General features: G+C 36.1%; 6 protein-coding genes and 3 non-coding genes across 10 annotated transcripts; 6 read left to right on the forward strand and 3 right to left on the reverse strand.

Moving 5' to 3' along the window:
* Positions 1-227: 227 nt before the first annotated feature.
* On the forward strand, positions 228-309 carry C02H7.4. The gene has a single exon (NR_070357.1). It is a non-coding gene; the product is annotated as an Unclassified non-coding RNA C02H7.4 (non-coding RNA).
* A 545-nt stretch (positions 310-854) lies between these two features.
* aex-3 (MAP kinase-activating death domain protein) lies at positions 855-9386 on the reverse strand. Of its 2 annotated transcripts, none has more exons than NM_171618.6 (20): positions 9125-9384; positions 8704-8881; positions 8491-8631; positions 8294-8441; positions 7952-8104; positions 7592-7900; positions 7363-7485; positions 7016-7315; positions 6818-6965; positions 6400-6767; positions 6061-6308; positions 5801-5984; positions 5554-5748; positions 4875-5388; positions 4708-4828; positions 4339-4663; positions 3267-3569; positions 2847-2961; positions 2750-2796; positions 855-1256 (listed from the first exon to the last, which is right to left on the reverse strand). In NM_171618.6, the coding sequence occupies exons 1-20, from the start codon at positions 9351-9353 to the stop codon at positions 1176-1178; spliced, it is 4230 nt and encodes a 1409-aa protein (NP_741710.1). In that variant the 5' UTR covers positions 9354-9384; the 3' UTR covers positions 855-1175. The 2 variants fall into 2 exon arrangements, with proteins under 2 accessions (NP_741710.1, NP_001024342.1); NM_001029171.7 differs by lacking the exon at positions 855-1256 and adding an exon at positions 2286-2610 and having other exon boundaries at positions 9125-9386.
* Positions 9387-13403: 4017 nt separating this feature from the next.
* Positions 13404-16391, forward strand: dyf-11 (TRAF3-interacting protein 1). The gene is made up of 7 exons (NM_075748.5): positions 13404-13561; positions 13791-13949; positions 14331-14477; positions 14534-14997; positions 15234-15363; positions 15414-15746; positions 16069-16391. Exons 1-7 carry the CDS (start codon positions 13421-13423, stop codon positions 16300-16302), a joined length of 1608 nt encoding a protein of 535 aa, NP_508149.1. The 5' UTR covers positions 13404-13420; the 3' UTR covers positions 16303-16391.
* Positions 16392-16674: 283 nt separating this feature from the next.
* trap-2 (Translocon-associated protein subunit beta) lies at positions 16675-17721 on the reverse strand. The gene is made up of 4 exons (NM_075749.8): positions 17649-17721; positions 17467-17577; positions 17194-17416; positions 16675-17086 (listed from the first exon to the last, which is right to left on the reverse strand). Exons 1-4 carry the CDS (start codon positions 17715-17717, stop codon positions 16923-16925), a joined length of 567 nt encoding a protein of 188 aa, NP_508150.1. The 5' UTR covers positions 17718-17721; the 3' UTR covers positions 16675-16922.
* A 526-nt stretch (positions 17722-18247) lies between these two features.
* On the forward strand, positions 18248-20428 carry ile-2 (L-type lectin-like domain-containing protein). The gene is made up of 6 exons (NM_075750.8): positions 18248-18420; positions 18612-18727; positions 18775-18972; positions 19048-19221; positions 19269-19451; positions 19949-20428. Exons 1-6 carry the CDS (start codon positions 18252-18254, stop codon positions 20150-20152), a joined length of 1044 nt encoding a protein of 347 aa, NP_508151.1. The 5' UTR covers positions 18248-18251; the 3' UTR covers positions 20153-20428.
* A 60-nt stretch (positions 20429-20488) lies between these two features.
* On the forward strand, positions 20489-21534 carry T04G9.7 (DUF148 domain-containing protein). Its single transcript, NM_075751.10, has 3 exons — positions 20489-20548; positions 20607-20793; positions 21327-21534. The coding sequence occupies exons 1-3, from the start codon at positions 20498-20500 to the stop codon at positions 21482-21484; spliced, it is 396 nt and encodes a 131-aa protein (NP_508152.2). The 5' UTR covers positions 20489-20497; the 3' UTR covers positions 21485-21534.
* Positions 21535-22127: 593 nt separating this feature from the next.
* T04G9.4 (L-aminoadipate-semialdehyde dehydrogenase-phosphopantetheinyl transferase) lies at positions 22128-25023 on the forward strand. The gene is made up of 8 exons (NM_075752.8): positions 22128-22168; positions 22950-23010; positions 23061-23303; positions 23691-23763; positions 23835-24059; positions 24106-24215; positions 24639-24701; positions 24750-25023. The coding sequence occupies exons 1-8, from the start codon at positions 22158-22160 to the stop codon at positions 24855-24857; spliced, it is 894 nt and encodes a 297-aa protein (NP_508153.1). The 5' UTR covers positions 22128-22157; the 3' UTR covers positions 24858-25023.
* On the reverse strand, positions 24344-24542 carry T04G9.8. The gene has a single exon (NR_070358.1). It is a non-coding gene; the product is annotated as an Unclassified non-coding RNA T04G9.8 (non-coding RNA).
* Positions 25024-26855: 1832 nt separating the features above from the next.
* T04G9.9 lies at positions 26856-27005 on the forward strand. The gene has a single exon (NR_070359.1). It is a non-coding gene; the product is annotated as an Unclassified non-coding RNA T04G9.9 (non-coding RNA).
* The last annotated feature ends 92 nt before the right edge of the window (positions 27006-27097 follow it).

A 27097-nucleotide genomic window follows, 5' to 3' on the forward strand; every position in this document is an offset into this window, starting at 1 on the left:
GATTTTGTCTACAAGTTTACATAATTTTTAGATTTTAGATTTTTCTCTACTATTTTTAAATGAAGTTTTGAAAAATCTTTCTGGAAAATCTGGAAAATACAATTCAAATTGAAATTGTCGGGAAACTTAAAAGCAGACCCAAAAAAAAGAGGGGGTGAAATCCGTAAAAATAAAAGAAATAGGCTGGGGAATTGTATGCTCTCATCGCACAAAAGCAGCTTCCTTACGCTTTGCATATCATTGCCGATTTTCTTCGGCTCGTTTAATTCGCTGACTTTGTCACAATGATTGAAATGTGTTCAGGGAGTTGGGCACTCTCGCCGGGCGGTTAACGAGAAGACGCCACAAAAATCGGCGAGCTCTCCCATTTTTGCATTATCATATGTTCAAATCTTTCAGGATCGCATTTTTGCATGTTTGGATGAGATTGTGGAAGAATAAATCTACTTGATTGTGTATTGAACATTCTTCTAAAATAACAACTAAATTTTGAAAAATCCAACGTAGGGTTGAGCATACAAATCTGAAAATGGAAAAGTGTATGTCTGGGCCATATAACTCAAAATATTACGTATTATCATAAATCAATTGTAGTTGAGTTTGGCAAGCAAAAAAATTGCGTCTGATAATTGAAAAAAAAAGCCAACCAGCTCAGTGCAAAACCTGAGCAGTAAAAAATTCTGTCAGTGTAAAATTTTGTTTGGTCAGTTCAAACAGAAATTCGGTTACTGCAAACAAAAATTTGGTCAGTGTGAAACTTGTACTGATCAGTTCTTCACACCCTTGATCCTGAAACATTTGTTTGCTGCTTTATTAAGAATAACTCACTACATGAACGACAACAAAACATGTAAAAATTTTGATTAATTTATTGCCAATAAATAATTGAAACACGACCTACTAGGCTCTATGACAATTTTGAGAAGAAACGAAATGAAGACAAAAGAAGTTGGCCTGGATAGAATGTAAACTCAAAGCAAGTCAAGCAAAAAAAAACGGAGAAAACGACAAAAAAGGAAAAAGAAGAAAGAACATGACTAAAATTGCACTGTCATAAAGTCAAATGTGAGTGTTTTATATTATGTTATGTGTATCTGTATAAATTAATTAAAATTCAAATATCTACATTTCTAAGAAATCGAGGAAAACAAGAATAAAAAGAAAAAAGTTCAAATTTATTTACTATGCTCTTCCTTTTTGTGTCCAGCAGCTGCTAGGGAGAAGACGCACAGAACTGCATAGCAAATCTGATCTGCCTGTAAATTTACGGGGGATTTATGTAGTCGTAGTCGTGAAAAGCACCAATCATCATCACATGACCACAATCAAAGCATGCTTTGGTATGTACAGCAGTAGTAATAAAGCAACAATACAATTATGAGAGATGCTCTAAAAATATAATACAATTGAAATGATAACTTTTGAGGAAAAAATAAAAATGTTGGAAAATCAAACAAGATTTACATGGTTAAATATCTAATGACACGTGACAATTTCCGGATTCCGCGGCTCGTCACGGTTGTATGCAATAAACACAACTAGTAGCCGAACCCAGAAGATGTCAGGTATCAGTTTTAAAATTACAATTTTTTAAAATCTCACTTCAAACTCTATTTTCGGCTATACTGTTTCACAGTTGGCCTCATAAACATATGCTTCCAAGAAACCAATACTCTTTTGAAAGACAAACACAAAACCAAAAAGTTTTAAAAATATGTCACTTAAGGGATATTATGTTAAATTGCTTGAGACAGTTTTAACAGGCAAAATTTTGGTTACGAGTCAATGCTAGGACCTGGGACCTATACCTATGCCTACATATACCTAGGACCTAGCACGAGGCGAATAAATAAGAATGACGAGTTTTTCTAAAACAAAATTCTCACTAAAACTGAAATACATTTTGTAACATTCTGAGAAAAACACGTAAAAAAAGTTTTACTTGAATCTGAAACTCGTAGCAACCTCACTTGTCTGTTATATGACGTTGCGTACGTTTTTCATTGGTTTTTTTTTTCAGTAAAAGGTTTTAACTTTACATTTCTAGAAAAATAGGTTGCCATACGTGGTGTCAGGCTGTCCCATTACGGTTTGATCTACAAAAGATGCTGGAATTTTCCCCCAAAAAATGTGATATTAGCACGTTCTTAACCATGCAGAATCAGTTGAGTCTACGTCTAAATTCCCGCAATTCTTGTAGATCTACGCAGCTGGTTACTTTGGTAAGTATGGAACCCACAAAATATCACCGCGGGTACATAATTACAAAAGTGTCTCACTATCAATTGTTTTTGTTGTCGGATTACATTAAAACTAATGTAATACTGTTCTATATTCAGAATATAATGTCATTTAAAGCAACTTTGAACCAAAGCCCCTTTAGTGACACCTCATTTTTAAATCAATTAAAAAATTACACATAGTGAAGAAAAGTTAGTGATTGGGGGGAATAATTGAAGAAAACCGAATACACGAAATACATGATATGATTTCAATTTCTCGCATCGAAGTAGCAGAAGTTATGGAACAACATCAATTGGTGTCTTTTTGGCAAGAAATCGCAAACTGCACACTAAATACACGATGCATCGCCCATGCAATGTCCACTGCCTGTAAACACTCAGCCAGAACATCACAATACATATAGATTAAGGGTAGGTGAATGTTAGTGATCGTTTAGAAAAGAAAGTTCAAACAAAACTTGTTAGAAGTGCAGCTATAGTGCGATGCAATAAGATTAATAACCTACCATTTGTGAAAAGTAGCGTCTCTGAATAATTTCTCCTTTTTTGCGGTCTGTAATATTGATTTTTATTGAAATTACTGATTTGTTAGAGTGCTCGTACCAAATTCTTCCAAAAGAAAAACATTCCCGCCAAATGTGTTGCATTTCTTAATATTAGACAGCCCAATAAATATTTGGTTGTGGGCAAAAATAACAGCAACCCCGTCACAACGTACCTGTAAAAATGCTTTCTATACGTTTTCTTTAATTGTAGTGCCGGTGAACCTTATTCAGAAATTATGTTAGAACTAACAACTAAAATTTAAAAAATGCTCTTTATAATGAAATAGTAACCAATAGGCATAGTTTGTCATTGTCACCAATTCATTTGCTACAGACTTTGATCATATTTTTCTGACCAAATAGCAATTTTTAAATTTATCCTCTTTTTGCAAAATTTAAATTCAAAGGGACAAAAGTTGTTGCACGAGCGGATTGTTATTGCAAAGGAACAAGGAATTGTTTTTTTTTCCAAACTTACTTGTAGCAATCCGCCTTGATTAGTTTCAGTGTCATGAACTGGAAACTCTCCTCCCAGGGCTCTTCCCTCAACATTCACTTTTCCTCGTGCAGCCGCTCTTTCCATTGCTGCCTTCATACATTGATAAAGTTCTCGGCACTTTTTCGTGTGGAATTTATGCATATGCACTTTATCGTCATGTCGTCTCCAAAGACAAAGAATCTTTGTTTTCGGCGAGTATGTGATATTCACAAGACGCTCGTACCACCAACGCTCAGTTGCCGCACCGGTTATTGATCGGAGGACAACTGCATCATCGCAAACCTGAAGAATAAATTTAGCATGAATTCATATCAAGGTGACATTCAGAATGCACGCTTTTGGGTTTTGTTAAACGTTTCACGTTCAGAAAACGTTAACGGTCACCCGCCTAGAATTGAATTACCAGTTCACGTTATCCTGACACAAAGCATCAGGTTAGGCAATCTGAAGGTTGGAAGACCCATGAATTGTTCTATTCGACCTAGCACTTGTTGTTTGGGCAAATATAAATCCCACAAGAAAAATGATATTATTTTAATGTGAGTGAACGTATAAATTATACCAAAATGGTGTCAACGCGTGAAAAACTGAAGAGAACGCATGCTGATTTCTATTATCACCTTTTTTCAATCCGCTATACTATTTCATTACTCGGCAATTCGCAGCATCTTATTCACCAACTTTCGCAACTTTAGAAATGCCAAGTGCAAAGGTTGCTAAAATTTGGTTTAAAAATTGTTAAAGTTGGGTGAAATTGGTTCAAGTCGTGGATGGCCCCAAACATTTGCACCGAAAAACTTCTTAGAATTGGTTGAACTTGGTTAAAAAGTTGCTGGAGAGTAAAGTTGCCGGTTAAGTTGCTAAAATTGGTGAATAAGTTGCGGCGAATCGCCGAAATTATATTTCTATTGCTACTGCTACTGATCGTGGCCAGGCTCTCGTGGCTCTCGTGGCTCTCAATATACGGAGATGTAGTATTGCACACAGGTGTATTTGACATCCGAAAATCGCATAATGCATTTTTCTAAAAGCTCATCGAAAAATCACGCACCTCCATAAACATCATCTGACCATCTGAGCTTTGTCCAGGACACACTGTGAACGATTGTTTCTGCACTAGCCGGCTTCCAAGTGGCTTGAGTGGAATGAAGTTGCCTTGTGTTGACGGCAATTCATCAAGCAGCTTATTTATTTCTTTTGAGCAAACTAAACCAATGTGAGCTTTTCCTAGAAGTCGCCGAACTTTTTGCTGAAGAGCCTTTTGTCCGGTTCCACACATAATCATGTACGCAGTCATATTGTGAAGTAAAGTCGAAAGAAGACGATCTTCTTCCAATTCAAGGCGCTTTTTTTCGGAATCGTTTAACGCGGAGTACCTGATTTTCAAACTTTTACCTAATTTTTAGAACTCAATTTTTACCTGTCAATCATTTCCGATGGCTCTTGGTCCATTCCGACGATTTCGCGTTCCTGCGCAACAAGATCCACAAATGCGTTTTCCCAGAACTGTAGATTTTGCCAAATTTGATGTTGAACTGCCACTGAAAAATGTAATCGTAATACAAGAAAATTTGAAATTTGACTTACATATTAATTCTTGATAGATATAATGTCTCACTGGCTCATTTGGAGTTGGAAGCACTTTGCAAGGTTCTTGTTTCCCAACAGGTAGTGTTGTTGGTGGTGCTGGTTTCAAAAGTGGTTTCGTCTGTTCATCAGCATCAGCAAGAAAACTCGGAGAGCTTGGTTGTGCAGGTTGGTTGTTTGGCACAAGATTTTGCGGAGTTTCATCTACCGCTGTTGTTTTAACTTTTGGTCTCGGTGGTAATGGAGGTGGAGCCCTCGCTCCTTCGGGCACTTTTGGTGGAGCTCCTAGAGGAGGTGGATTTCTTTTTGGAATTGGTGGAGCTTCACGTGGAGGGACTGGTGGTGGTAAGGCTGGCGAACGAGTGGATTGTGCAATTTCATGATTATTAGTCGATGTTGGTGTGACGTTTTGTCCAAGCGGTTTGGTTGGAGTACGGAGATCAATTGTAGAGGCGGGAAGTTTTGGTCTAGATTCTTTGAGAATGTCATTTGAGTGTTCGGAGGGTGTTGTCATCTGAAGACAATTTTTTAGCAAATTAATTTTGTAAATCTGTGAGTTCACTAGCCCCCTGCCGCCTAGCGGGGTAGGTCGCACTTCCTAGAACATGCCCACAAATATGATTAAATATAATTTTCAAATGTTTTATATTATTTTGCAAAATTTCAATCTAAAACCAACCGTGCTTGGAGCAGAACTGCTTGGTGTTATAACCTCTCCTCCACCCATCGCCCAGTAATGTGTGTGAGCAATTTCAAGAACATGGAATACACTAGCAAACCCGCAACATCCAGGAGTGTTGAATGACACCTCGATTCCTTCCAGACACGCTTTAAGGATTTTCACATATGCTTTGAACTGGCCTTTTGTCAATTGCTGAAAGTAAAAGGGAACTCATGAAAAAATAATATTCACCCCTCCCTCTTACCACTTCTTTGACATATTCATCTTCTGATAGTTTGACTTCTAACCCCAGATTTAATTTCGAGCAGACAAGTTCTCGAAGACTTTCATCCTCCATCAGCCGCTTCAATTTTGGAGCAGAAAACATTCCGACGCTCTGTCCCACTAACGCTTGATCGCAGAATTCTTTCACGGTTTGCTGATTCTTGCTGAAACATATTATATAGTTTTTAATCCGCTGTTTTATGTAGATTTCAGTTTTTTTCAAATTGTAATTTTCTGTACCTCTGCTGATTTGCAGTTTGTTGACTTGTCGGATTCGGCTGGGTTTTTGATCTCACAATGTGCTGACTTTGTTCAATTCTATTTGCAAGGGGCTTCATTGTTCGCTCTTTGAGCGCCTGAGCCTTTGGAGCAGTTTTGTTGATTACTTGACTGAAAACACTTTGACTTTTCTCCGCGTATCCGTTGATTGCATTCATTAACGAAGGTCCTAACACTTTCTCACCAGAGTCCGTTAGTGTGGTGAGTCCCTACAAATCATATTTGAACAATTTTGAATTTATTTACAGCTTTAATGTTCTGAATACCGAACCTAATTTTTTAAAGCAAATCACTACTCACTTTCATTCTTAATCCAGATTTAATAGAACCCCTACTAGTAGGTGTATCGGAAGCATCACTTCCAGGATTATGAATTGTCTTTCTTCTTTGTGACACTGGAGTAGATTCATACTCAGAATCGCTCCCATGATCAAACGAGAATGCTCCTTGAGAATTAGATTTTAGTGCTAAATTATCTGCAAGTCTTGCAAAGTCCGCTTCACTATCAACTGCTGACGTGGAAAGTGAAGAGTCCGGACTACTCCTTCCACTGCTCAATGAGCTGTCAATTGACACGACACTCTCGCTTTGTGGGAGTTCTAATGTCATTGGCTCTTTGTAAATGTAATTTACTTCGGCGAGTGGTTTGGTGACTTCTCCTCCGGCATCTGAACAAAATGGGTTGTGCAACAAAATAAAGTATATAACCTTAAATTACCTGTAACTTGGTTTTCATCAAATACCAAATCATCAATGCTATTGGAGTTTTCCGTAGAAGTTGCACTATCATCTTCATAGTCATCATTATCAATTTCAGCGTTGTACACACGAATGGCAGAGTCTAATGTGGAATTGTTGGGGTACACCTGAAGCAAATACTTGTACTATAATTGGGTCTACAAGAAACCGGACTTACCATAAAATGAACAGGCATGAGTGATTCGCTGAACCACTTCGGTTTATCGCCAACTTGCTCGGCACTCTCAATTCCCGCTTGCACTCTAACAAACGTCTCATTTTTGGGACAAAGACAACATTCTGCAAAATATTCCACTGCTTGAGTTCGACACAGGTCAGTGATCAATTGTGTGCATTGCGGACGACTTCGAAGAAATGAGTCCGTTTGCAACGACACCACTGGCCTGGGGTAAAGCCGGAGGGTTCTGGTATGTTCACTGAAGTTTCCGAAAACATTGGCCGAGTTGAAGAATTGAACCTGGACAATGATGCTTTATTCAGATAGGTTTGAAAAATATCATATACCATTGCAACTCGACATGCTACATCGACACTGTCAATGTCGATTCCAAAATCTGCATCTGTCACGCTGGTCTCATTGTCCACAGTCATAGTAGTCATTTTGTTAATGGCATTTTTCAGACGTTCCTGAAAATGCTAGTTTTTGAGATTAACCACCAACATACGAAACTATCAATATGCTACAAAATATATTCGAAAAAGGACGTCGTTTTTTTTTAAATAATCAGCTCACTTTCAAATGTGTGGCGTCTGGTTCAGGAAGATCGGGGATGTATAAATCATCTGGAACCTGTAGACAATTTGTGTCCAAGTCAACGAGAATGACATCTGACGGGAGCTCTCTAATTTTGCGATGATGGAAAAACGATGAAGGGACACCAATCAAAAACGGAGTCGGAGCAAGAAGAAGCTGCTCGGCGGATGGCATGTAAGCTGGCAGGAGAGGTATGACAGGAAACATGTATTCCAGTGGGTATAAAAGTGCTACTATGGAGAGTATGCACATGCTTACAGCGTTGTAGTTTCGGGATTGAATAACAATCTGAATAATGTTAACCTTTGTGAAAAAAAAAGTTTTTAGTTCAAAAATTACCTTAAACTCCAGCATTGCTGCGGTCAAAACACGAAGAGCCATGTCGATACCGAGGATTTCAAACGGAATGTGCAATGGGAAGTCGATTAGTGTGAATCTGGTATGATCCGGAAGGGCAAACTCAAAAACTTGTGACAGATCCATAGGCATCACCTGAAAAAAATGTTCTGTAGAACAGTTACTAGGCATCTAATAATTTAATACATAGAACCTGTAGACATAAGTAGTAAAATGTGGCTAGGTTTTGCGAAATTGGATTTCAAGGTCTAATATATTTTTTGGAATTTAAAATGTATTGGAAGAATCTATATAATTCTAGATCAATTTAAAACATTTTCTTGCCTCAATTTGAACTTTGGTTTTTCCTGGAACAGGCACTGGGGAGCTTAACAACATTAAGATCCATGTCTCAATCTCCTTAATTTCCTTCATCACCTCCGGTACAATTGGCTCATTATAATGACCTGTAAGTATTGCCCAAACGACGTCTCTGTAAATATAGAATTCATGACGATCGCCTCCTTCACAAAAATACTCACTTGAGCCCAGTCCGCTGTGCGGCTCTGTGATTGCTGCTGTCAATGATGCGCTTGAGAAGAAGAAGTACTTGATGAAAAATTGAAACGAAGGGATGGTGTGAAATAAAGCAGAGACTCGTCAATGAGACGTGGGAGTCGCGTCTGAATTGCAAATTTTTTAGTATTATAGAAATATTACCACAGAGAATTAAAGAAGACAAAAAGATAACATACTTTTTGTGGTGAGCATCATCTGGAACCTTCTTGATTTCATCTTTAGGAGTTGAGCGTCTGTCGAAAGATTGGTAAAAATTAAGGCAGATTCCATATCGAACTTTTGCAGAGTCCTTTTCCGTCAGCATGAACACAAAAAATTGTGGATCATTCCGTGCATTTTTGCGTAGACGTGCACCTGGAACATATGTATTCTAAATATTTGTAAGGTTGTGATAAAAAGTTCACCTCTGGGTTGAAAAAAACAAATATTTCAAAATATAGAAAAACAACATTCCTCAATCTCAAAAAAAGTGAACCATGACATGGTAATTTTTTTGAATATTTTTTAGGGGAACAATTCTCCATGAAGACCAAATTAAATTATGAAGTGTAATATTAATTTTTTTTTTGAAATGGCATTTCAAACAAAACGACTCACTCGTAGTAGTACATCCTTCCGGTTGGCAAAACACAGTGACATCAGTTGGCAATATAAAATCTTTATGATCATCGGTTGGGTACCGTCTTAGAATTTCAGGATATGTGACTGTGGTGTCTGTAGTGGCATCCGGGCTGCTTTGACTGGCTCCTCTAGTACGGTTTCGCTTTCCTACGACAACCAGAAAGTCAATCAGACGAGGGCATATCTCTTTTTCTTTGTCATTCATTTTTTATTAGGATAGGTACATTGGTGCAAGCCTGGACAAATTTTGAAAAAGTTAGAAAAAAAATCCAAGATACAAAATGAAGAAAAAAAAGTATGCTCTAAAAAAGTTTTTTTTTTTAATTTAAAAAAATAGAAACAATAAGAGGTAGTTATTTTAATTTTTCAAATATTTGTTGTGTAACTGTTTACATGATAGATTACAAACGAAATTTTAAGTAAGGTTTAATATAAAATTTCATAATAGTAAAATATTACTTTTTTTTAAATTTCAGAAACTAGACAGATAATTTCTAGAAATTTTGAGTGTATAAACTATATATTTCAGAATAAACTATAAAGGTTTTTTTTGCAATTTTCACAAAACGGAACAGAAGAAATTAATTTTGTGAAAAATTGTTAGAGAATACATTACATTTTTTCTTAATACAATAATCTCAAAATTTGTTTAAAATTATTTAAATAAAATTCACAACATATAACCACATCACATACTTTTTCCAAGTTATATTATACAAAATTTCAATATACTTAACAGTTGAGTTATTTATAATTGCTAGTCTATGCTTTGTTTTTAAATTTTACATATTATTAGTCTCATCTAAAACCTTAAATTATAAAAAAACGAGTGACGTCAAAAATTGCGATTTGTTAAAAAAAGATGACGTTGGGTTCGAAAGAATAATTGATGGCCGGAACGTGTGTCAAACGCACTTTTCCATTGGGGAAGAATGTAAAAAAGGAGCATTTCGCAAGAAAATCAGAACATATTTTCTGACTTTAAATTTGGACTTCATTTGACTGGAATTTGAGTTTATATAAAAATGAAACTATAAGATTAAGCAACAAATCACAATAATAAAAAAGCTAAAATATTGGATGTCGTGGGAAGAAAGAGAGGAAAAAGGGAGGAAAAAAGAGGAAGAACAGAATGAAGCAGTGGAGGTGCAAGAGCCCCCCCCCCCCCCCCCCCCATGTGATGGAGAAGTGTGTAGACCAAAAAGGGGCATAGGAGGCCGATGAGAGAAGAGACGTGTGTATGTGTGTGCATGTGTATTCCTTCTCATTCTCTTTTCCCTTTTCTGTTTCGCCCCCTCGCTGCTATTTTTGAGAGGAGTGAAACGAATGGATGGCAAGAGAGGGAGGACGAAGCAAAGAAGTGAAGACTGAGTTCCAAATCAATAGAGGGAGAGAAAAACAGAGAGATATACACGACAAAACATATAAGTTTGTTATTATGGGATACCAAATTCCCAATTTGTCCAACTTATAAATGTGGGAACACTTTTTGTATCGTTTTTCACATGGAGAATTGAAGCGGCAGTTTTTGTGGAAGCTTTGTATTTGAAAAAAAAATTCAGGTTTCAAAATTTTAAATAATGTGTTTTACATACTCAAGTACCTATAAAGCAAACGTTTATATACTGACATGATCGACATCAAAATTAAAAAAAAAAATGAAAGAACTACTCACAAATATGCAATTGAAGTTTTTTTTATTTTAAAGGTAGAGCAGCGCCAGTGGGGAAACTGTTAAAAACTACTCCAATGGTGCCAAAATGACCAAATATCATTTGAAACTCTCCAAAAAATTTTTGAAATTTTTTTATTTATTGTCAAAAAGTGACAAAAAGTGACAAAAACAAATTTATTTTTTACTTGTTTTATACTTTAATTTTGTTTTTATTATTTGTATTAAAACATTGTAGGGGTCGGAGCATTTGAAATTTCTTTGGATTTCCTCAAAAGCTCATACTTTTTATAATTTTGGTAATTTGTGAAAAATTTTGACCGGAAATTATGACAAATCTAAATTTTTTTGGTATTTTTATTATGATACTTGGTCATTTTGGAACATTATAAGTGTACTTAGACAAAATTATAAGCTATTTATTCACAGTTTATTTATTCTTTTTTTTTCAAATGCTCCATCAGTCAAATTGAAATTATTTGAAGTGTCAATTGACCATTATAGAATGTTGGAATGTTATTCATTGTAAACATTTAGGGGAACAAGTGATACACAAGTACCAAATATAATAACTACCGTAATTTCTCTATTAGTCTTGCTTGCAAAATTAATTTTCGCATTGCTCGTAGGGGGTGCAAGACTAATAGAAGCTGCAGGACTAATAGAGGAAATACGGTATATAGTTGTACGTTATAAATTTTTCAAAAGTTTTCAGCTTTTGAATGCCAATTCAGCGTGGCTGCTCATTAGGAAACTACTGAATTTATACATGAGAATAATAATTTTTTAACGAATATACTTGCAAAAAAAAAGTGTTGTCTCGCACCTTTTTTTTCTCTTCTGGGGGTTTCCGAAGATTTTGGATATTCAATATGTAATTTCAAATATGAAGTCTCTTCAACGAAGAAAATATCAAACAATTTATTTCAGGTGCTGAAGCTGGGAAATATAATATAAGAAAAACGGGAAACCCCCGTTCACATTGACAATTATGGCTGAATGTACATACCCGAATTTGAGTTAGTTTCGCGCGCGAATGATGTTTTGCGGAAATTCAATCTTATTGTTTTTTGTACATATATATGCTTATTGTGATTGATTTCTTTATATTTTGTTGATAGTTTTCTATATACAGAAAGTTTTCAAATATTTTTCAAAAATGAACCTCTTTCTAAAAAATAATGGACCTTCTGGAAATTTTTCTAAAAATTCATGGCGATTCAAATTTCATTTTTTAATTGAATTTTCATTACTGAAAACGGACTTTTCTCGGTTTTTTTCTTCAATTTTTGAAACGTGCTGAAATGTACTATTCAATAAAATCCAATAATCCTGAAAAGTAGACCACAACGTAGCACACACGAGTAATTAGCGTGTTCCCTTTTTTTGTTGGTCTCTGAAATCGTGGCAATACGTGGATTCAAAAATTCATAAAATATGACGTCACAAATTTTTACATAGTGCAATTTTCATTTAAAAAATCATCGTGGCGTCAAAGCATTAAAGCCATGTGGCGCCCTAATTTCCAGAGGTCAACCTAAGATGGGACAATCTAAATACCCATAACCACAAGAAAGTAGAAAAAAAAATGGATTGTATTATTATGTTTGTCCATATAAAAAGATAAATAAAAATTAGAATTATTGACCAAATTAGTTTGTTTTTTTTTAAATAAGTAGTCTAGTATACTTGTAACTATATATTTTTCTAACGCCTACTACAAATGACGTCATATTCAATTTCAGCTGCCTTAAACAAATGACATTTTTTACGTTTCGTTCATATAGCCTATTTCACGTTTTTGCCTACTATTCTAGATTTTGGAACTTATGTTTTTTTTTAAACGAAAGTTATAAGTACCTCAATATTAAACAGGAAATTATAAATTTAAACATATCTCTACAATAAATGTTAGCATTCGGCTTATAAACAATTTGTTTATGTTTTTATCAAATAAAAACAGTGTATATTTAAATAAAGGATTATTTCTATTTGATTTCCACAATCGCGGGAAACCTCTGAACATTAAATCATAATTTTTGATCTACATGAGAAGCTTCTACTTTGTTTTTATAGAGCTAAGAACGAGTCAATGAAAAAATTATATTGTTAGATGAAGATTGTTTTCCTAAAAGTTTCGATGTGATTTTCATAATATATGTAAATCTGCTAAAAACAAAATTTTCCACGATTTCTTGTACTGGTCGCAATTTGACCACCATTTATAACATTCCAGTCTACTTTCTTCTTTGTTTTCACCCATTTTTCTGACGTATTATATAATCAGAAAAAAATACAATATATTGTGCGAAAATTAAAGAATTGTAATCAGTCACAAAATACCTCAACTAAGACACATTATTCTGCTGCTCTCATCGTCTCACGCACTCTTTGCGCGTAAGGTGGTCTCCATGACAACGTGCCCCCTGCCTCAACAACTCGCCACACAGCGCCACCTGATATTAGCGTGCTCTCTCTCTCTTGCGTGTATTACCGCTGTTTCATTCCTCTTTTTTGTCAGCATTTTTCACCTTAATATTGTTTTTCATGTATTTCATGTTTTTCGCAACTTGTAATGAGATTTTTGCAGTAAAAGTGCGATGAGCGTTGAGGAAACTCGGGAAATTCTTGAGAAAGTAATTCAAAAACCACAACTAACTGATCAACTGCTTTCACGACCACCATTCAAATTTATTGTTGATATAGTTAGCAATGTGATAAAGTCTACGGGGTATTTGAAGGTGGGTATTTGAAAATTTTATTCATAATAAAAAATTATGCGCGAAAATGTAGATTTTAAGAAATGTAATGTGGTATGAGAAAAAAAGAGAAAAAACCAGTGCCCAACTTTAGTTTTAAAGTTTTCGTTTGTCAGTGATGCGAAGTTTTTGGTCAGTGCTGTGCCAAGTTACTCAGTGCTGTGCCAACTTGGTCAGCGCATAAATTTTCGCTAAATTTTCATTTTAACAGACTGACTTCACCGACGATGAAATAAAGTCCGCTGGCAACGACAAAAACACCAAAACTGCCTTTCTTGACAAGCTGATCAAGATTCTAGATGACGGAAGTCTCAAAAACGTCAAAGCCGCCAAAATAATATCGGGGAAGGACGCGGAAGAAACCAACAAAGTGAGTTTACATTCTATTAACAAGAAATATCTGTAATGAAAAAAGAAGGCGCAGAATTTTAAACAGAATTTACAATTCGATGTGAAGTCGCTTCAATCAAATTTTAAAAAATCTGGTCAATCAGAAATTTTTTTTTAACTTAAAAAAAAAATTCGATTTCTTCCGTAAATTATATCAAACTAAATTAGTGCCCTAATCATTTTTTCTATTTAAATTTTCTGATTTTTTGTGATAAAAATATGCTTAATAGTAAGATAAAGTATTTAAGCCGTTTTCAACTTGGTCAGTGCATTACCAGATTGGTCAGTGCTACACCAAGTTAGCCATTGCTTTCGCTCGTCTCAGTTCTTAGTGCTTTTTTTACCTTTTACATTTATTCAGATGCTGCAAATGTTGGGAACAAATGCTACGAGTTTCAATTCAAGGAATGGTACCGGAGAGGAGAAAAAGAAGAAAAAAGTAAAGAAAGAGGACAAAAAGGGAGATGAAGAAGAGAAGTCAACTACTAAAAAACGTAGCAGTAAGAAGGTAGAGTGCACTTTTAAATATTTGTTTCCCCATAAACTCAGTTTTATCATTTTAAGGAAACGCATGAAGAGAAGGAAAAATCGGAGAAGAAAAAATCTGCAGAAGAGAAAGAGAAGAAGAAAAAGTCTTCGAGTTCAAAAGAACGGCATAAGTCTAGTGACAGGTCTAGCGAAAAGTCAAGCGAAAAGTCCAGCAAGGAGAAAAAGAAGGAAAAGAGCACAACAGACGAAAAACCCAAAAAGAGCAAAAAAGACCCGAGTGAACGGCATTTTAAACGACAAGACTCAATGATTGCTGTGAATGGAGATGCACCGGATACTCCGAACAATGAGAATGGAGATGAGGGTTATGACGATCATGAGATTTCTGAACCAACTGTTATATCAAATATGGAAACTGATTTGTCAGCTCAATCACTACTGATCCAACAGCCAGTGACGTCACCCTTGAAAACTGATGATAGTGGGATGGGTGAGAGCCCGAGAATGATCAAGCCCGAAGATAGACCCCCGTTGATAAGGTAACCTCTTACGGATTGGGTTTATCTTCAGTTCATTTTAAAAAATGTAGTGCACACTTAAATAATTTTCTGAAATTGAATTATCCGGCAAATTTTTGGCTTCAACATTGTTGGTTTACTCCTTCTTTGACCAACATTTTTTCAAATTCTAGAATAAGTTGTCAAAGTGAAATTTACACTGAGATTGAGATGATGATACACACAGTTTAATCAGCTTTTGACATAGAAAATTCCAGACCAATGACTGGTGCTGGAGGTGGTAGACCTATGACATCAATGGGAAGACCCGGAACCGCGGCTTCAAGGCCAGCGCCTCCAAAACTGAAAAAGAAACAAATTGCGACTGTTGACTCAACGCCACAAGTGGTAATAACATTGTTAATCAGTTTATTAATTCAATTTTGATACCACTTTAGGTAGTCGAACTCAAATCGGAAATCATCAGCGATGCTCCAAAAGTGGAAACCGAAGACGATAGCAATTTTATAATGGAAAATGACGAGGAAGATGGTGATAGAACCGCTAGAATTGAAGATTTAGTTGATGAAGAAGATAGAGGAGCTTTGGTGCAAAAAATCATGGAGACGAAGGCTGAAATTGAAGATGGAGGAGGACAGGATCAGGTTGAAGAGTCCGATGCTGATAAAATTATGACAGTTGAAAGAGAAAAGATGAAGCAACTGCAGGAGAAGCTTCAGGATTTAACAAGATCTGCTTATCCGCTAGCAAGGCTTTTTGATTTTGCAAATGTGAGTTTAATGAATTTCAGACAGTTTGAAAAACTTGGAAATGCCCGAAATTTTCCGGGCTCCTACGAATTTATACAGACAACGGAAGATGCTAGGGCTTTCAAATGAAAGTTGTTTTGGATGATGTATTGATACATACCGTATTTTCTCACTACCTTTGCACTACTTTACTTTGACAGCTTATGCATATCGTGAATTTTTTTTAATCAACATTTTTTAATTGGGGTTTTTTTTATATTTAATTTCAGTGCACGTAAGTACTATTTTACACATAAAATCAATTTTTTGACATTACATTCGTTATAAAAAATATATTTTTCAGGACGACATCGAATCAATGATTAAAGAACTGGAGCGATGGAGAAGTGAGCAGCGACGGAATGAGCAAGAGGATCAGAACAAAAAAGCGGCAGGATTCGGAGACAGCAGTAGACTCTACAACATCATCGCAAACTTACAAAAAGAAATCAATGACACGAAAGAAGAATTGAGCAAGGCTAGAGGACGAGTTCTCAACAATGAAAAACGCATTCAACTATTCATTTCCAATGTTTGATCTTTCAGTTTTCCCTATTCAGAAGGAGATTTTCATTTTATTGAATTAAATGAAAAGATAAACAAATAAATTATTTTATATTACTTAGAGCTTTGATACAATGTTACAAATTCGAATGAAAATTGAAGTTGCACCAATATGTTGTTGTAACTAAAACTAAAACTAAAATGTAACTAAAATGTTGTAACTAACAAAATGTTTTGTTTAGGTCCAACACTATTTCTTATTGGAGACAAAGTGGAGGAAATTTCCAATGCCACTCCTTAGCTAATTAATTATTAATTGTCTAAAAAGTCCTTTTCAGGATTAGTTTTAAATTCCCGAGCGTTCAACACTTTTTTTGATTGACAATGGCTTTTTCAAATTTACAATCAAGTTTATATCAAGTTTATAATTTATTTGTAACCCAAACAAAGAAAAAGAAACGTTTTTAACAGACCAGTTTGTTGGAATAACACAAAACTCAAGACGGATGGGATAAAAAAGTTGAATTAGTGCCCGATGGGCAGTCATTCGATGGTTTTGAAAAGAAAAAAGAACCCGCATGGGCAATGCAAAAAGGAAAAATGAACATTTTGATAAAATTACAATAACTTAAAAAACAACGAAGGAGCATTTCCTTAAGTAGACTTCTTCTTGATAACATTTGGGAAGCGAGCCTTTGATTGTTGGAAGAGAAGGAAGGATCCGAGAGTGGTTGGGGCGACGATGAGGAAGAAGACGAGGAAGTAGGTGTACTTTGGAGCAAATCGTCTGTCGTACTCGCGTTGGCGGTAGATGTATCCTGGAAATTCATTTGATTGTTAAACAGCACAGGAAAACCCAGATTAATGATTTTTTGGTGCTTCTCAACCGCCTCCAACAAAAACTACAAAATTTCAAATAACCAACCTTCTCCAGGAGTGTTGGTAAGGGTGACGTGATGGTTCTCGTTGTCGGTGTAGTAAGTGACCTGGGCGGCGGTGTAGTTGAAGAATCCGAAGGCTCTTGGGCGGATGACAACTGAGTGGGTCACGTTGCTTCCGGCTGGGATCTGCTCGAAGTGCACGAAGAGAAGTCCCTTGACGATGTCGAACGAGTTGGTTGGGAACGAGTGACGATCGTCGATGGTGACCTGGAGATAAGATAAATGTTCTTTGTAAAAAATAGAAAGACGATATTTACCTTCTGCGCTGGCTTGTCTCCGACGTTGTAGAGTCCGTATTCCAAGACAAAGTCCATGTTCTCCACGGCATATGTGGAGAGTGGCTGCTTGTGGGCAAGGATGAAGGCATCCTGGAAATTGTTGAAATTTGAATTTAAAAAACAAGTTTTAAATTTTACAAAAACAAGAAAAAATTACAAACCCTGGTCTGAGTTCCTACATCAACGCAGCTGACCACTACAAAAAGTAGGGCGAAGAGTGAGAATTTCATTTTTCTGAAAAAAAAAGAACAATTTAATTTAAACTATTACAGTGGAAAACAGGCAACAAAAAGTAGGCAGATTCGAAGAAGGCAGACTAAAAGAGTCGGACAATAAACGCGACGTGCATTGCCCCGTCGTCAGTGGGGGGCACGCAAAATACTACAGCAGTGCATAAGATACGCAGCATCGTGTTTGCAGTCCGAGTACGGTGACACTCGTTTCGGCGACCCCCCTGCAGCTGTCCGGTGGAGCGCGTTTGCTCACCTCGTCTCCCCCCTCGATTACCACGTATTTTACACACTTTCGATTGTTTTTCACTGGTGCTAATGGATTTCGCGTAGTTTTTGCGATTTCATCATGTTTTTCTAGCGGAATTGATTTTGTTTTGAAGAACTCTAATATTTTTGATTTTTTAATTTTAAAACATTATTTAGACTTCTTTTCCGCGGAGTTTTCTCTAGTTTTTAATTAAAAATTTCAATTTTCTGGTTCAAAAGCTTTGATCCGAATATTTTAAACTAAATGTTTTTTTTTTCAGGATAATGAAAACAATCATCGCCCTTGGGTTTCTCTCCCTAGTCGTCGCACAAGACCCGCCTGGCACTGCTCCAACAGCAGCGGAAATTCTCGCCGAAAACATCAACGGACAGACTGTTCACGAGTTCCGGGGCTACTACAAAAGAGAGCATTCGCTTATTAAACCATACACAGGTGAGCACATTTAATTATTCAAAAAGTTATATCTCAATAAAAAAAGTCTGTATCAGAAGCAACTTAGCTAAAACATCAGTAGATATACCAACTTGTTTTTCAAAATTAGAAACTCAACTTTCAGGTGGTAGTTTATACCAACATTATAAAGATATGACTACATTCTCCACTGAAAAATTTTCGATTTTCAGGTTCCGGGGCTGATATTCCAAATTGGAACATTATTGGCAGCACTTTCGTCTCTTCCAACCAAATCCGACTGACCGCCGATGAGCAAAGTAAAGCTGGAGCACTATGGAACACTCAAGTAACATTTTTTACTTTTATACATTGCGTAACTTTTAAAAATTTTAGCCAGTGTGGTCACGCGACTGGGAGCTCCAAGTCTCATTCAAGGTTACTGGAAGCACTGGAGATTTGTTCGGAGATGGTATGGCAATTTGGTACACGTCGGAGCCAAACATTTTGGGACCAGTGTTCGGTGGAAAGGATTACTTCCGTGGATTGGCTGTGTTTTTGGACACTTATAGTAATCATAATGGGCCACATCAGGTATGAAAATTACCGAATTAGATTAAATCAAAATTTCGACTTTAGAAGTTTTTAAATATCCGCTTATGATTGCAGCACGGTCATCCATTCATTTCTGCAATGGTTTCTGACGGCAGTCTTCACTATGACCACGACAAAGACGGTACCCATACTCAGCTCGGAGGAGAAAATACTGGATGTACTGCCAAGTTTCGTAATAAGGATCATGACACTCAAGTTCTTATCAGATATGTTGGAGACACTCTTTCGGTATGTTAAACCTGAGTAAAATAACAACTATAGCTGCTCTATTTCAGATTTTCTCTGACATTGAGAACAAAGGAATATGGAATTTGTGTATGAGCGTGAACAATGTGCAATTGCCAACCGGATATTACATCGGAGTCAGTGCCGCAACGGGAGACTTGTCCGATGCTCATGACGTTGTGTCCTTGAAAATGTTCGAGCAGGAGTTTGCTCATGTTGAGCGTGTTGGAGAGGTAGGTGTTCGTTATTGGAGTTCGATCCTTGTTTGAAGTGAAAATTCTTGGAAGCTTGGAAGCAAGCGTTGATTAAAAAAAACTTAAATTTTGCCCGTTTAAAAAACTGAAACAAAAAAAATTTGTTTGATGACATAACAATTTTAAATGATAAGAACCCAGTTGCAAAGACATATCTTTCCTAAATTTCATCTTACTTTTCAAGTGTCAACTGGCCCTTTTCACTGGCCGCAAAACTCAAAAGCTATACTAAAGGGTAGCAATGTGGCGCGTAAACAAAGCCTTGGTGTTTGGACCAAATTTCGGCGCCTGCATGAATGCCGCTAGAAAGCGTGTAAACCCGGCACATGTCGGACGGTGCCCCTTTGCCATGGTTTGATTCAATAGTTTAATAGTTCATGATTCAATAGGCAAACTTACACTAGTAAAAATTACTAACTTGGTAACATATAATTATCATTTTTGTTACCTTATATCAACAATATGAATACTTCCAGGCTGATCGTCGCAACGTTGTGCCCCATGCTCAATTCACCGCTTCACCAAGAGATCACACTGACGACGCACGACCATCTAGCCTTGGATGGGGTGGAACGATCGCTTTGGTGATTGTGGGGGTTATTGTTCTTGTCGGAGGACTTGGATTCGGTTTTGTCTACTTCCAGAAGAAGAATGAGCGGCAAAGAAAACGATTCTATTAGTTTTATTTCATAACATAATGTATCATTTTTAAATTATTATACTTTTCAATAGTTCTTGCTTGCCTTCTCTCAACCTCTCAACCCAAAAAAACCAATTTAACAGGTGTCGTTGCCTTTTTCTTTTTGTCAAATGGGGGATACTTGTGATTTTTTGATTTTACTCATTGCAATAGGTAAGCTCTAACGTTCCGGGTTTCTTTTTTTCTGTTTTCCTATTGTTCGAATTCTTTCAATATTGTTTGTTTTTTCACAATTCAATAAAACATTGCATGTGGGTGTAAGATATTGAAGATGAAGAAAAATCTATAAAAGCTCGGCTCGCTGAGCTATTTTCTCATATCGAGAATGAACAAGATTTTGATTGTCTTGTTTTTCGTTGCAGCTGCAGTGGCATTTGTAAGTTTTTTTAATATCACAATAGGAATTGTTAAAGTTTTAAATTGGTATGCTTCAGGAGGCAAGACCGAGCAGAATCTTCAAGGAGAGAGTTCGCAGCCAACAAGCATTGACTACTACTCCATCTTCAGAAGAGCACGAGGATCATGAAAGTCATGAAATGCCTGATATGCCTGTTAAGAAGGACGAAGTGATGGGAAGCATGGATACGTTGTCGTCGCTTGCAAAAGTTCAAAGAGATCAAGGTACACATTTTGACGAGAATTTGTTTTTGAGCAGAAAACTGTGAAATATATTTTAGCAAAATTAATAGTTGTTTGACGTATTCAGTTGCATACATTTTTGTAGAAAACAGATAACAATTGTAAAACTTTTCGAAGAAGTTCCTCAAACTAGCAAATATTTTTAATTGTCTAGAATGAAAAAATTAATTCCAGAATGTTTCAAAACGTTTCAACAAATTCTAGAAAAATCAAACATTTATTTTGAAATGTTTTAAAAGCGCCTAGAAATTGTTTAATACGTCTGAAACTTTTGTGAGCTCAAGAAGTTGTTGATGTGTTTCAAAAGCTTCTAAAACTATTAAAAGTATATCTAATACAAAATTTAAAAATAAAGTTCTAAAGTCTTTTTAGAGCTAGGACAAATCCATTCGCTGTTTTTAAAGTTCCAAGAGCTTTAGAATAACAAAAAAGCTCTCTATAATATTCTAGAAGTATCTATGATTCTAAATATCAAATATGTCAAATTCAAACAAGGCTAACCATCAATATTTCAGCCGAGACATTCCGCATGTGGTCAACTCAGTTCCGTACTTTCAAATCCAGCGTTATGAAGTACATGGAACAATCCAGCGATTTGCTTCAAAAACACGAGAAAAAGATCCAAACTCTTCAGAGAGTTGCCAGTAAACTCCACGAAGATATTAATCATTGATTTGACTCTGTTTTGCTTTTTTTTCATAATAAAATACACATAAAACGAATATTAAAACTTGATTGTTTGTTCTAGAAGATGTTATATTTTATAGAACGGCTACCGAAGAGGTTATAAAAATTTTTAAAATTTCAGAAATCTGCAGCAACTTTGTAGAAGTTGCAGCGTTTATATTTGTAGAATGAATTAAAAATTATATTTCAAGAAACACAAGATTTTAAAACTTTAATTTTCAAACTTTTATGAATTTTCACGTGAACTTCAAAAGCTGCCAATTTATAAATAGTTTTTTCATGTTATTTCTGTTTTGACATTTCATATTTCAAAGCAGTTTGCAAGAACAAGTGCATTGTTATTATAGTTCCTTTTTATTTTTAGTCTCCCAATCTTTGCCCTTTTCCAAAAATAAAAAGAAGAACTTTCTATCAATTTTCACATTTTTCCGCCCTTCCAGCAGGAGGAGGCTGTCTGATCGGCTGTTCGATTAGGCCTTAGTGAAGGCACTTATCTAGATTGGCCCATATTTCTAGTGTCCTCCTGTTTGGCATTGCGAACCGTCCATTTCTTCGTCCAATTCGCTGCAAGGTCACACTGTCCTCTTCCTCTCTTTCATCCACCACCATCAAACAATTCATCCTACTCGTTTGTTGGCAGCCGGGACTTGAAGAAAAAGATGGGAGAACAGTGAGTTTATCGATTTTTATTTCTAAAATAGATTAGGAAATTTCTGTAAACTAGAGTTAGTGAAAAAATTGAAAAAAAAAATCAAAACGGTCTGGTCCCGAAGAAACTATTTTCTCATTTGACATCTATTTCTAGAGGTTCGTAATTTTAAAAAAAAGTGGCAGAGATGTTAGCGCAAACCGTTTGAATTTTTTATTTTTTATAAGTAAACAACAATGCTTCAAATCGACTACCTGTAGTTTGTTCTCCCAAAATGTTTTCGAATAAAAAGAGTCAAAATTTAGAAATAAGTCAAACTTTTTTTTCGGAAATTGACAATGATTTTTTTTGAACTTTTCATGGCGTTTTCTATTAGAAAAAAAAAATAATTGCAAAATTATTCAACATTAGCTTGTTGTGGAACTACATTTTGTATGTCAATTTTAGAAAAAAACATACAACATATGGAGGTTTTGAGGCATTACCCAAACTACCGTATTTATTATGCTAGTAAGTTCGCCAATTGCATCAAAAACGGAACAATGTGATCGTATATCCCAATTAATATGAAATGATTGGACAGTTTAGTTTACCCGATTAAAAATTTTTTAAACTGTCACTATTATTAATTTGAGGAATATCATATTTTTTATTTGAAAAGAAGCAAAAAAACGATTTATCGATAAAGTGCTTACATTTTGAAAAAATTGCAAAACAATCAGACACTGAACATTGTCAAATAAGGATGTCTTTTACAAAATACTTTAAAATTTTTCCTCAAAATACTAATACAAATTTTCAGTAAAAACTGCAAATGCAATCGTTGGGTGATCAGTTTGCAAGCCGCATTCGACAGAGATGATGTGAGTTCATAAATCGTAAATTTCCTAAATGGATTGAAAACTAATTTTAGTTCGAAAAACTGTTCCGGAAAGCTGTGCAAAGCATAACTGAGGAGGAATTCCAACGAATCCCAGAGTTCAGACATCGCGAAGATGCTCTTGCTTGTCTTTTCGGAAGACTTTTGCTTCGTCACTCTGCTCAGAAGTTTAGTGGAGAACCATGGAATACCATCCGGTTTGAGAGAACTGAGAGAGGAAAACCGTTTTTGGCAGTTCCAGCAGACACTACTTTTGGGCTGAACGTTTCTCATCAAGTGAGTTTTCTAGGTCTGCAAGGCTAGTTAAGCTTAAAGGGTGTTTAACTGTAAAATTTAAAGATTTATTTTTTAAAATTCTTGAATGCTTTTGGGGAATTCGCGAGAAATGTCACCCTCCTAGAAACCATTGGCTAATCAAAACTATCCCAAATTACCTACACTTATATACTAAGGTTAATAACAAAAAAAAAACGGTCATATATTAAGTAACCATGAGTTTATGAGAATGCCTACTTTGTGGCGCGAAAGTAGTGGCATCAGAGAGAACATGCGGCGAAGAGAGATTTAGGTGCCTTCGCTACGAGATATTCCCGCGCCAAAACGGTAGGCATTCTCATTATCTCATGGTTTCTTAATAAGTTTGCGATATGAAATTTGTTTCAGGGAGATTACGTTGCTTTCGCCAGCAGTTGCTCTTCCAAAGTTGGAGTTGATGTCATGAGATTGGATAATGAAAGTGAGTGATATTTCCATTTTTAAATAGTTTTAAAACCCTGCAATACCTATATAAATGCTGTTAAAATTTAGGAAACAACAAAACCGCCGACGAATACATCAACTCGATGGCCAAATCTGCATCTCCTGAAGAGCTCCGAATGATGCGCTCGCAGCCAACCGAAGCCATGAAAATGACAATGTTCTACCGCTATTGGTGCCTCAAGGAAGCTATTCTCAAAGCCACCGGTGTTGGAATCATGAAGGATTTGAATAGTTTGGACTTCCGTGTGAACCTTCAAGATCGCTATCGCCCAGGTATGCGGCGAAAAGTACGATTGTAGTCTGTACTTTCACTTTTTAGGAGCATTTGTGACTTCGACTACTGTCCTGGAGGATGGAAGACTTCAAGATCAATGGATCTTTGAAGAAACGTTTGTTGATGCGAAGCATTCTGCTGCGGTTTGTAAAGAGGTAGGTTTTGAGAATTCTGTAACGATTTGCAATAACCCGCTTGCTGCTCAAACCCAAAACACAATTGCGTTTGTTTTGCGGAGAGGAACTTAGTTGTGAGAAGAACGTTTAGAAAAAAAGCATTGTTTGAGCACACTGAACTACTCTTGCTCTTTGATAGAAAACGATTGAAAACAGGAGAACGCGGTAGTGTGTTTTCCACAAAAAAGTGGTTCGCCACCCGAGGGCAGACGTTCGTTTCGTGAGCAGACCACCTAGCGTACTAGATTTAGATGAGCAATTTGTTTGCATTTCTAATCAATCAGACTAGCCACGTTCTTTCTGGACCAGAATTAGAATTATGAGGGCAAATTGGGCCTGTGATTCACAAACTAGCCCTAACACTTAAGAGCTATGATGAGTAATTTGTGTCTTTGTTTTCAGAAAAAACTCCCACGCGAATGTGTGTTTAGACAAGACCCGGAAGCCAAAATTTTCTTCAGCAAGGTTTGAACTTAGATAATTTTCGTAGTAATTGTAGTAATATTTTTCCAGATTACATTTGAAAGTCTTCTCGAAAATGCGGAAATCACCAATCCCATGCCGAATAACGCAGCTGATATATTTGAGGAATTCATGGCGAAGCCGAAAAAAACATTTTAACTATTCTCATTAGTCCATGTTAATCCGTGATGCCTACTAACTAAATTTTTGCATTTCAAACAATCTTCGCTTTTTATTCTTTTAACGAAGAAATATTGAATTCCACAGTGTTAGATACTTTTGTGATTACTGTATTTTGACGTTATTAATAAAGTGAACAAAAGGCAATCTCCAGATTTACAAGCTATGGGCCAATAACTTCAAAAAAGGATAAATAAAAATCAGCTTGGATAGGTGGAACTACCTCCGATCGAACTGGAAGCTGATGAAATCATCTCAATAAAATTTCGAAACAGTGTACTCTTGACCAAAAGTATGAGAGAACTGATTAAATTCTGCGGTGCACTGACCAAATCTAATTCTGCAATAGACAGGTTTATTTAAAAATAATAATACTGGTTATAATAACACTAACAATAACACTACCAAATTTTCAATGACCCAAATTTTCAATTGATAAACTGAATAACTGTTCCCATATTCCGAATTAATTATACTTTCACTTATGACCAGGAGTACTTAAAATCTCTTGCTAAGTTTGTATTTGCAAATCAACTACTTCATCCTTATTCTTGAATGAAGTTGATTTATTTTTTAGTTTCGGGTTTTTTCTAAAATTCTAAAAAATCATAAAATATAAAAAGTGGAAAGATCAAAAGAATCTTTAAAAGTGCATCCATGTCTTGGCTTTTTTTTGCCGCGCAGCAACGCTTCTCTCTTCCCTCGCGTTATCTGTAGTTTCTTCCTGTCACTTCCAATCACTCGGGGGGTCGAGCAGCGACGATAGCGACGACATATGTGTGTTTTTTAGTTGCTAGTCCGTGGTGACCCAAAGACGGGCAGTGAATCGTGATTTCGAGTGATTAGACTGATAACCGAGCCGGAGAATAGAGAAAATGGAGGCTCATCCTCGCGACCCGGCGCGCAGTTCGACACGCCATGTTCTTTATTTTCCACCCGGAGCAACTAGCCTACCAAATATAGACATGACATGAAGTGCGGACCGCCCATAAGACTACCTTATCCTTGTGCCTCCTTCATTGAGCAAGCTAAAAAGTGGCACTCACCGTTCATTCTTGCATTATCTGAAGGTCCAGGAGCCGCATCTTATCAATTTATTTATTTCTGGTGAACGTTTTTTTTTCAATTTGAAATACTAGAAGTTATCTATCATTTGTAACAAATATTATAATAGAGCCACATCTTAGTTCTTATGATGCTTTTATTTAAAACATGTATATTATTTAAAAAATGTAATTTAATTTTGAATTATATTAATACTAAACTGACAAATATTTGTTTTTTGAGATACCACTAGTATCTATAAACAGTATGCGGTTTTGTAATGTTCTCGTTCTTTAAAGCAAAACTAAGATTGCAAATGTTTCGATTCTAGAGACTATTACTAAAATTCTTTCAGCAAGCACTTTCAATTCATAAATAAAATAATTTTTCTTAAGTAAACCGCATTAAAAATTTTCTTGTTATCTCCTATCCCACGTGGTGTCAGGCTGTCCTATTACGGTTTGATCTACGAAAAATGCGGGAATGTTTCGCTCAGAAAAATGTGACGTCAGCACTTGTACACCATGCAAAATCAGGTGAGACCTCTGCGTATCATTACCCGCATTTTTTGTAGATCTACGTAGATCAAACCATAATGGGATACTCTGGCACTATCCTTTTTAAGTTATTTTCAGTAAATTTTACTAGTTTCAAAAATACTTCTCAATTTTTAAATGGTTTTATAAAATGTGAACTTTTTCAAACTGAGATATGCAAATATATGTAGAGCAAAAAAATAGATACCAATTTAGCTAAAATATGTTAAAACTACACTGTACCTAGACATTAAAACCTACCTGCCTAGAAACCTACCTAGACTGCCTAGACATTAAAAAATGGCCGAAAAAAAACCTCCGGGCAAACCTTAGACGACACGGATTTTCCGTTGTGTTTCCCAAGTTTTTTCATCTATTTGGCAGTGTCCTTCCTCCCCGTCGTCCGTCAACAATTGTTCGTCCAGGTGTAGTGACCACTGCGAAACGCACTTTTTTGTTGGCTCATTTCAAAACAAACACACACACACACACACACACACACACACACCGAGACGGACAGCGGGGTGCTACGATAATGGCTAGAGACCAGAAAAACTGGAAAAAGAGCAAAAAACCGGAGAATCAAAGGGGGACTCTCATTCATTGCTCACCCTTTCCCCCTTTATTAGGCGGCTCCTT

This window comes from Caenorhabditis elegans, chromosome X (genome assembly GCF_000002985.6).
Source record: "Caenorhabditis elegans chromosome X".
Classification (NCBI taxonomy): domain Eukaryota; kingdom Metazoa; phylum Nematoda; class Chromadorea; order Rhabditida; family Rhabditidae; genus Caenorhabditis; species Caenorhabditis elegans.

What these genes read in the sequence shown, in the direction of transcription:
- T04G9.4 (NM_075752.8), top strand. An exon ending in CATGAGATTGGATAATGAAA is followed by an intron (nt 23,764 to 23,834) that starts GTGAGTGATATT and finishes GTTAAAATTTAG; the next exon opens with GAAACAACAAAACCGCCGAC. An exon ending in TCAAGATCGCTATCGCCCAG is followed by an intron (nt 24,060 to 24,105) that starts GTATGCGGCGAA and finishes TTCACTTTTTAG; the next exon opens with GAGCATTTGTGACTTCGACT.
- ile-2 (NM_075750.8), top strand. Translation starts at nt 18,252, where the DNA reads ATGAAAACAATCATCGCCCTTGGGTTTCTCTCCCTAGTCGTCGCACAA. An exon ending in GAGCACTATGGAACACTCAA is followed by an intron (nt 18,728 to 18,774) that starts GTAACATTTTTT and finishes TAAAAATTTTAG; the next exon opens with CCAGTGTGGTCACGCGACTG. An exon ending in ATGTTGAGCGTGTTGGAGAG is followed by an intron (nt 19,452 to 19,948) that starts GTAGGTGTTCGT and finishes GAATACTTCCAG; the next exon opens with GCTGATCGTCGCAACGTTGT.
- T04G9.7 (NM_075751.10), top strand. Translation starts at nt 20,498, where the DNA reads ATGAACAAGATTTTGATTGTCTTGTTTTTCGTTGCAGCTGCAGTGGCA. An exon ending in TTGCAGCTGCAGTGGCATTT is followed by an intron (nt 20,549 to 20,606) that starts GTAAGTTTTTTT and finishes GGTATGCTTCAG; the next exon opens with GAGGCAAGACCGAGCAGAAT. An exon ending in AAAAGTTCAAAGAGATCAAG is followed by an intron (nt 20,794 to 21,326) that starts GTACACATTTTG and finishes TCAATATTTCAG; the next exon opens with CCGAGACATTCCGCATGTGG.
- dyf-11 (NM_075748.5), top strand. Translation starts at nt 13,421, where the DNA reads ATGAGCGTTGAGGAAACTCGGGAAATTCTTGAGAAAGTAATTCAAAAA. An exon ending in AGTCTACGGGGTATTTGAAG is followed by an intron (nt 13,562 to 13,790) that starts GTGGGTATTTGA and finishes TCATTTTAACAG; the next exon opens with ACTGACTTCACCGACGATGA. An exon ending in ACGCGGAAGAAACCAACAAA is followed by an intron (nt 13,950 to 14,330) that starts GTGAGTTTACAT and finishes ACATTTATTCAG; the next exon opens with ATGCTGCAAATGTTGGGAAC.
- aex-3 (NM_171618.6), bottom strand. Translation starts at nt 9,353, where the DNA reads ATGAATGACAAAGAAAAAGAGATATGCCCTCGTCTGATTGACTTTCTG. An exon ending in TTTTCTTTTGGAAGAATTTG is followed by an intron (nt 2,797 to 2,846) that starts GTACGAGCACTC and finishes TCAATATTACAG; the next exon opens with ACCGCAAAAAAGGAGAAATT. An exon ending in GACGCTACTTTTCACAAATG is followed by an intron (nt 1,257 to 2,749) that starts GTAGGTTATTAA and finishes GTAAATTTACAG; the next exon opens with GCAGATCAGATTTGCTATGC.
- trap-2 (NM_075749.8), bottom strand. Translation starts at nt 17,717, where the DNA reads ATGAAATTCTCACTCTTCGCCCTACTTTTTGTAGTGGTCAGCTGCGTT. An exon ending in GAGACAAGCCAGCGCAGAAG is followed by an intron (nt 17,417 to 17,466) that starts GTAAATATCGTC and finishes TCTTATCTCCAG; the next exon opens with GTCACCATCGACGATCGTCA. An exon ending in TACCAACACTCCTGGAGAAG is followed by an intron (nt 17,087 to 17,193) that starts GTTGGTTATTTG and finishes ATGAATTTCCAG; the next exon opens with GATACATCTACCGCCAACGC.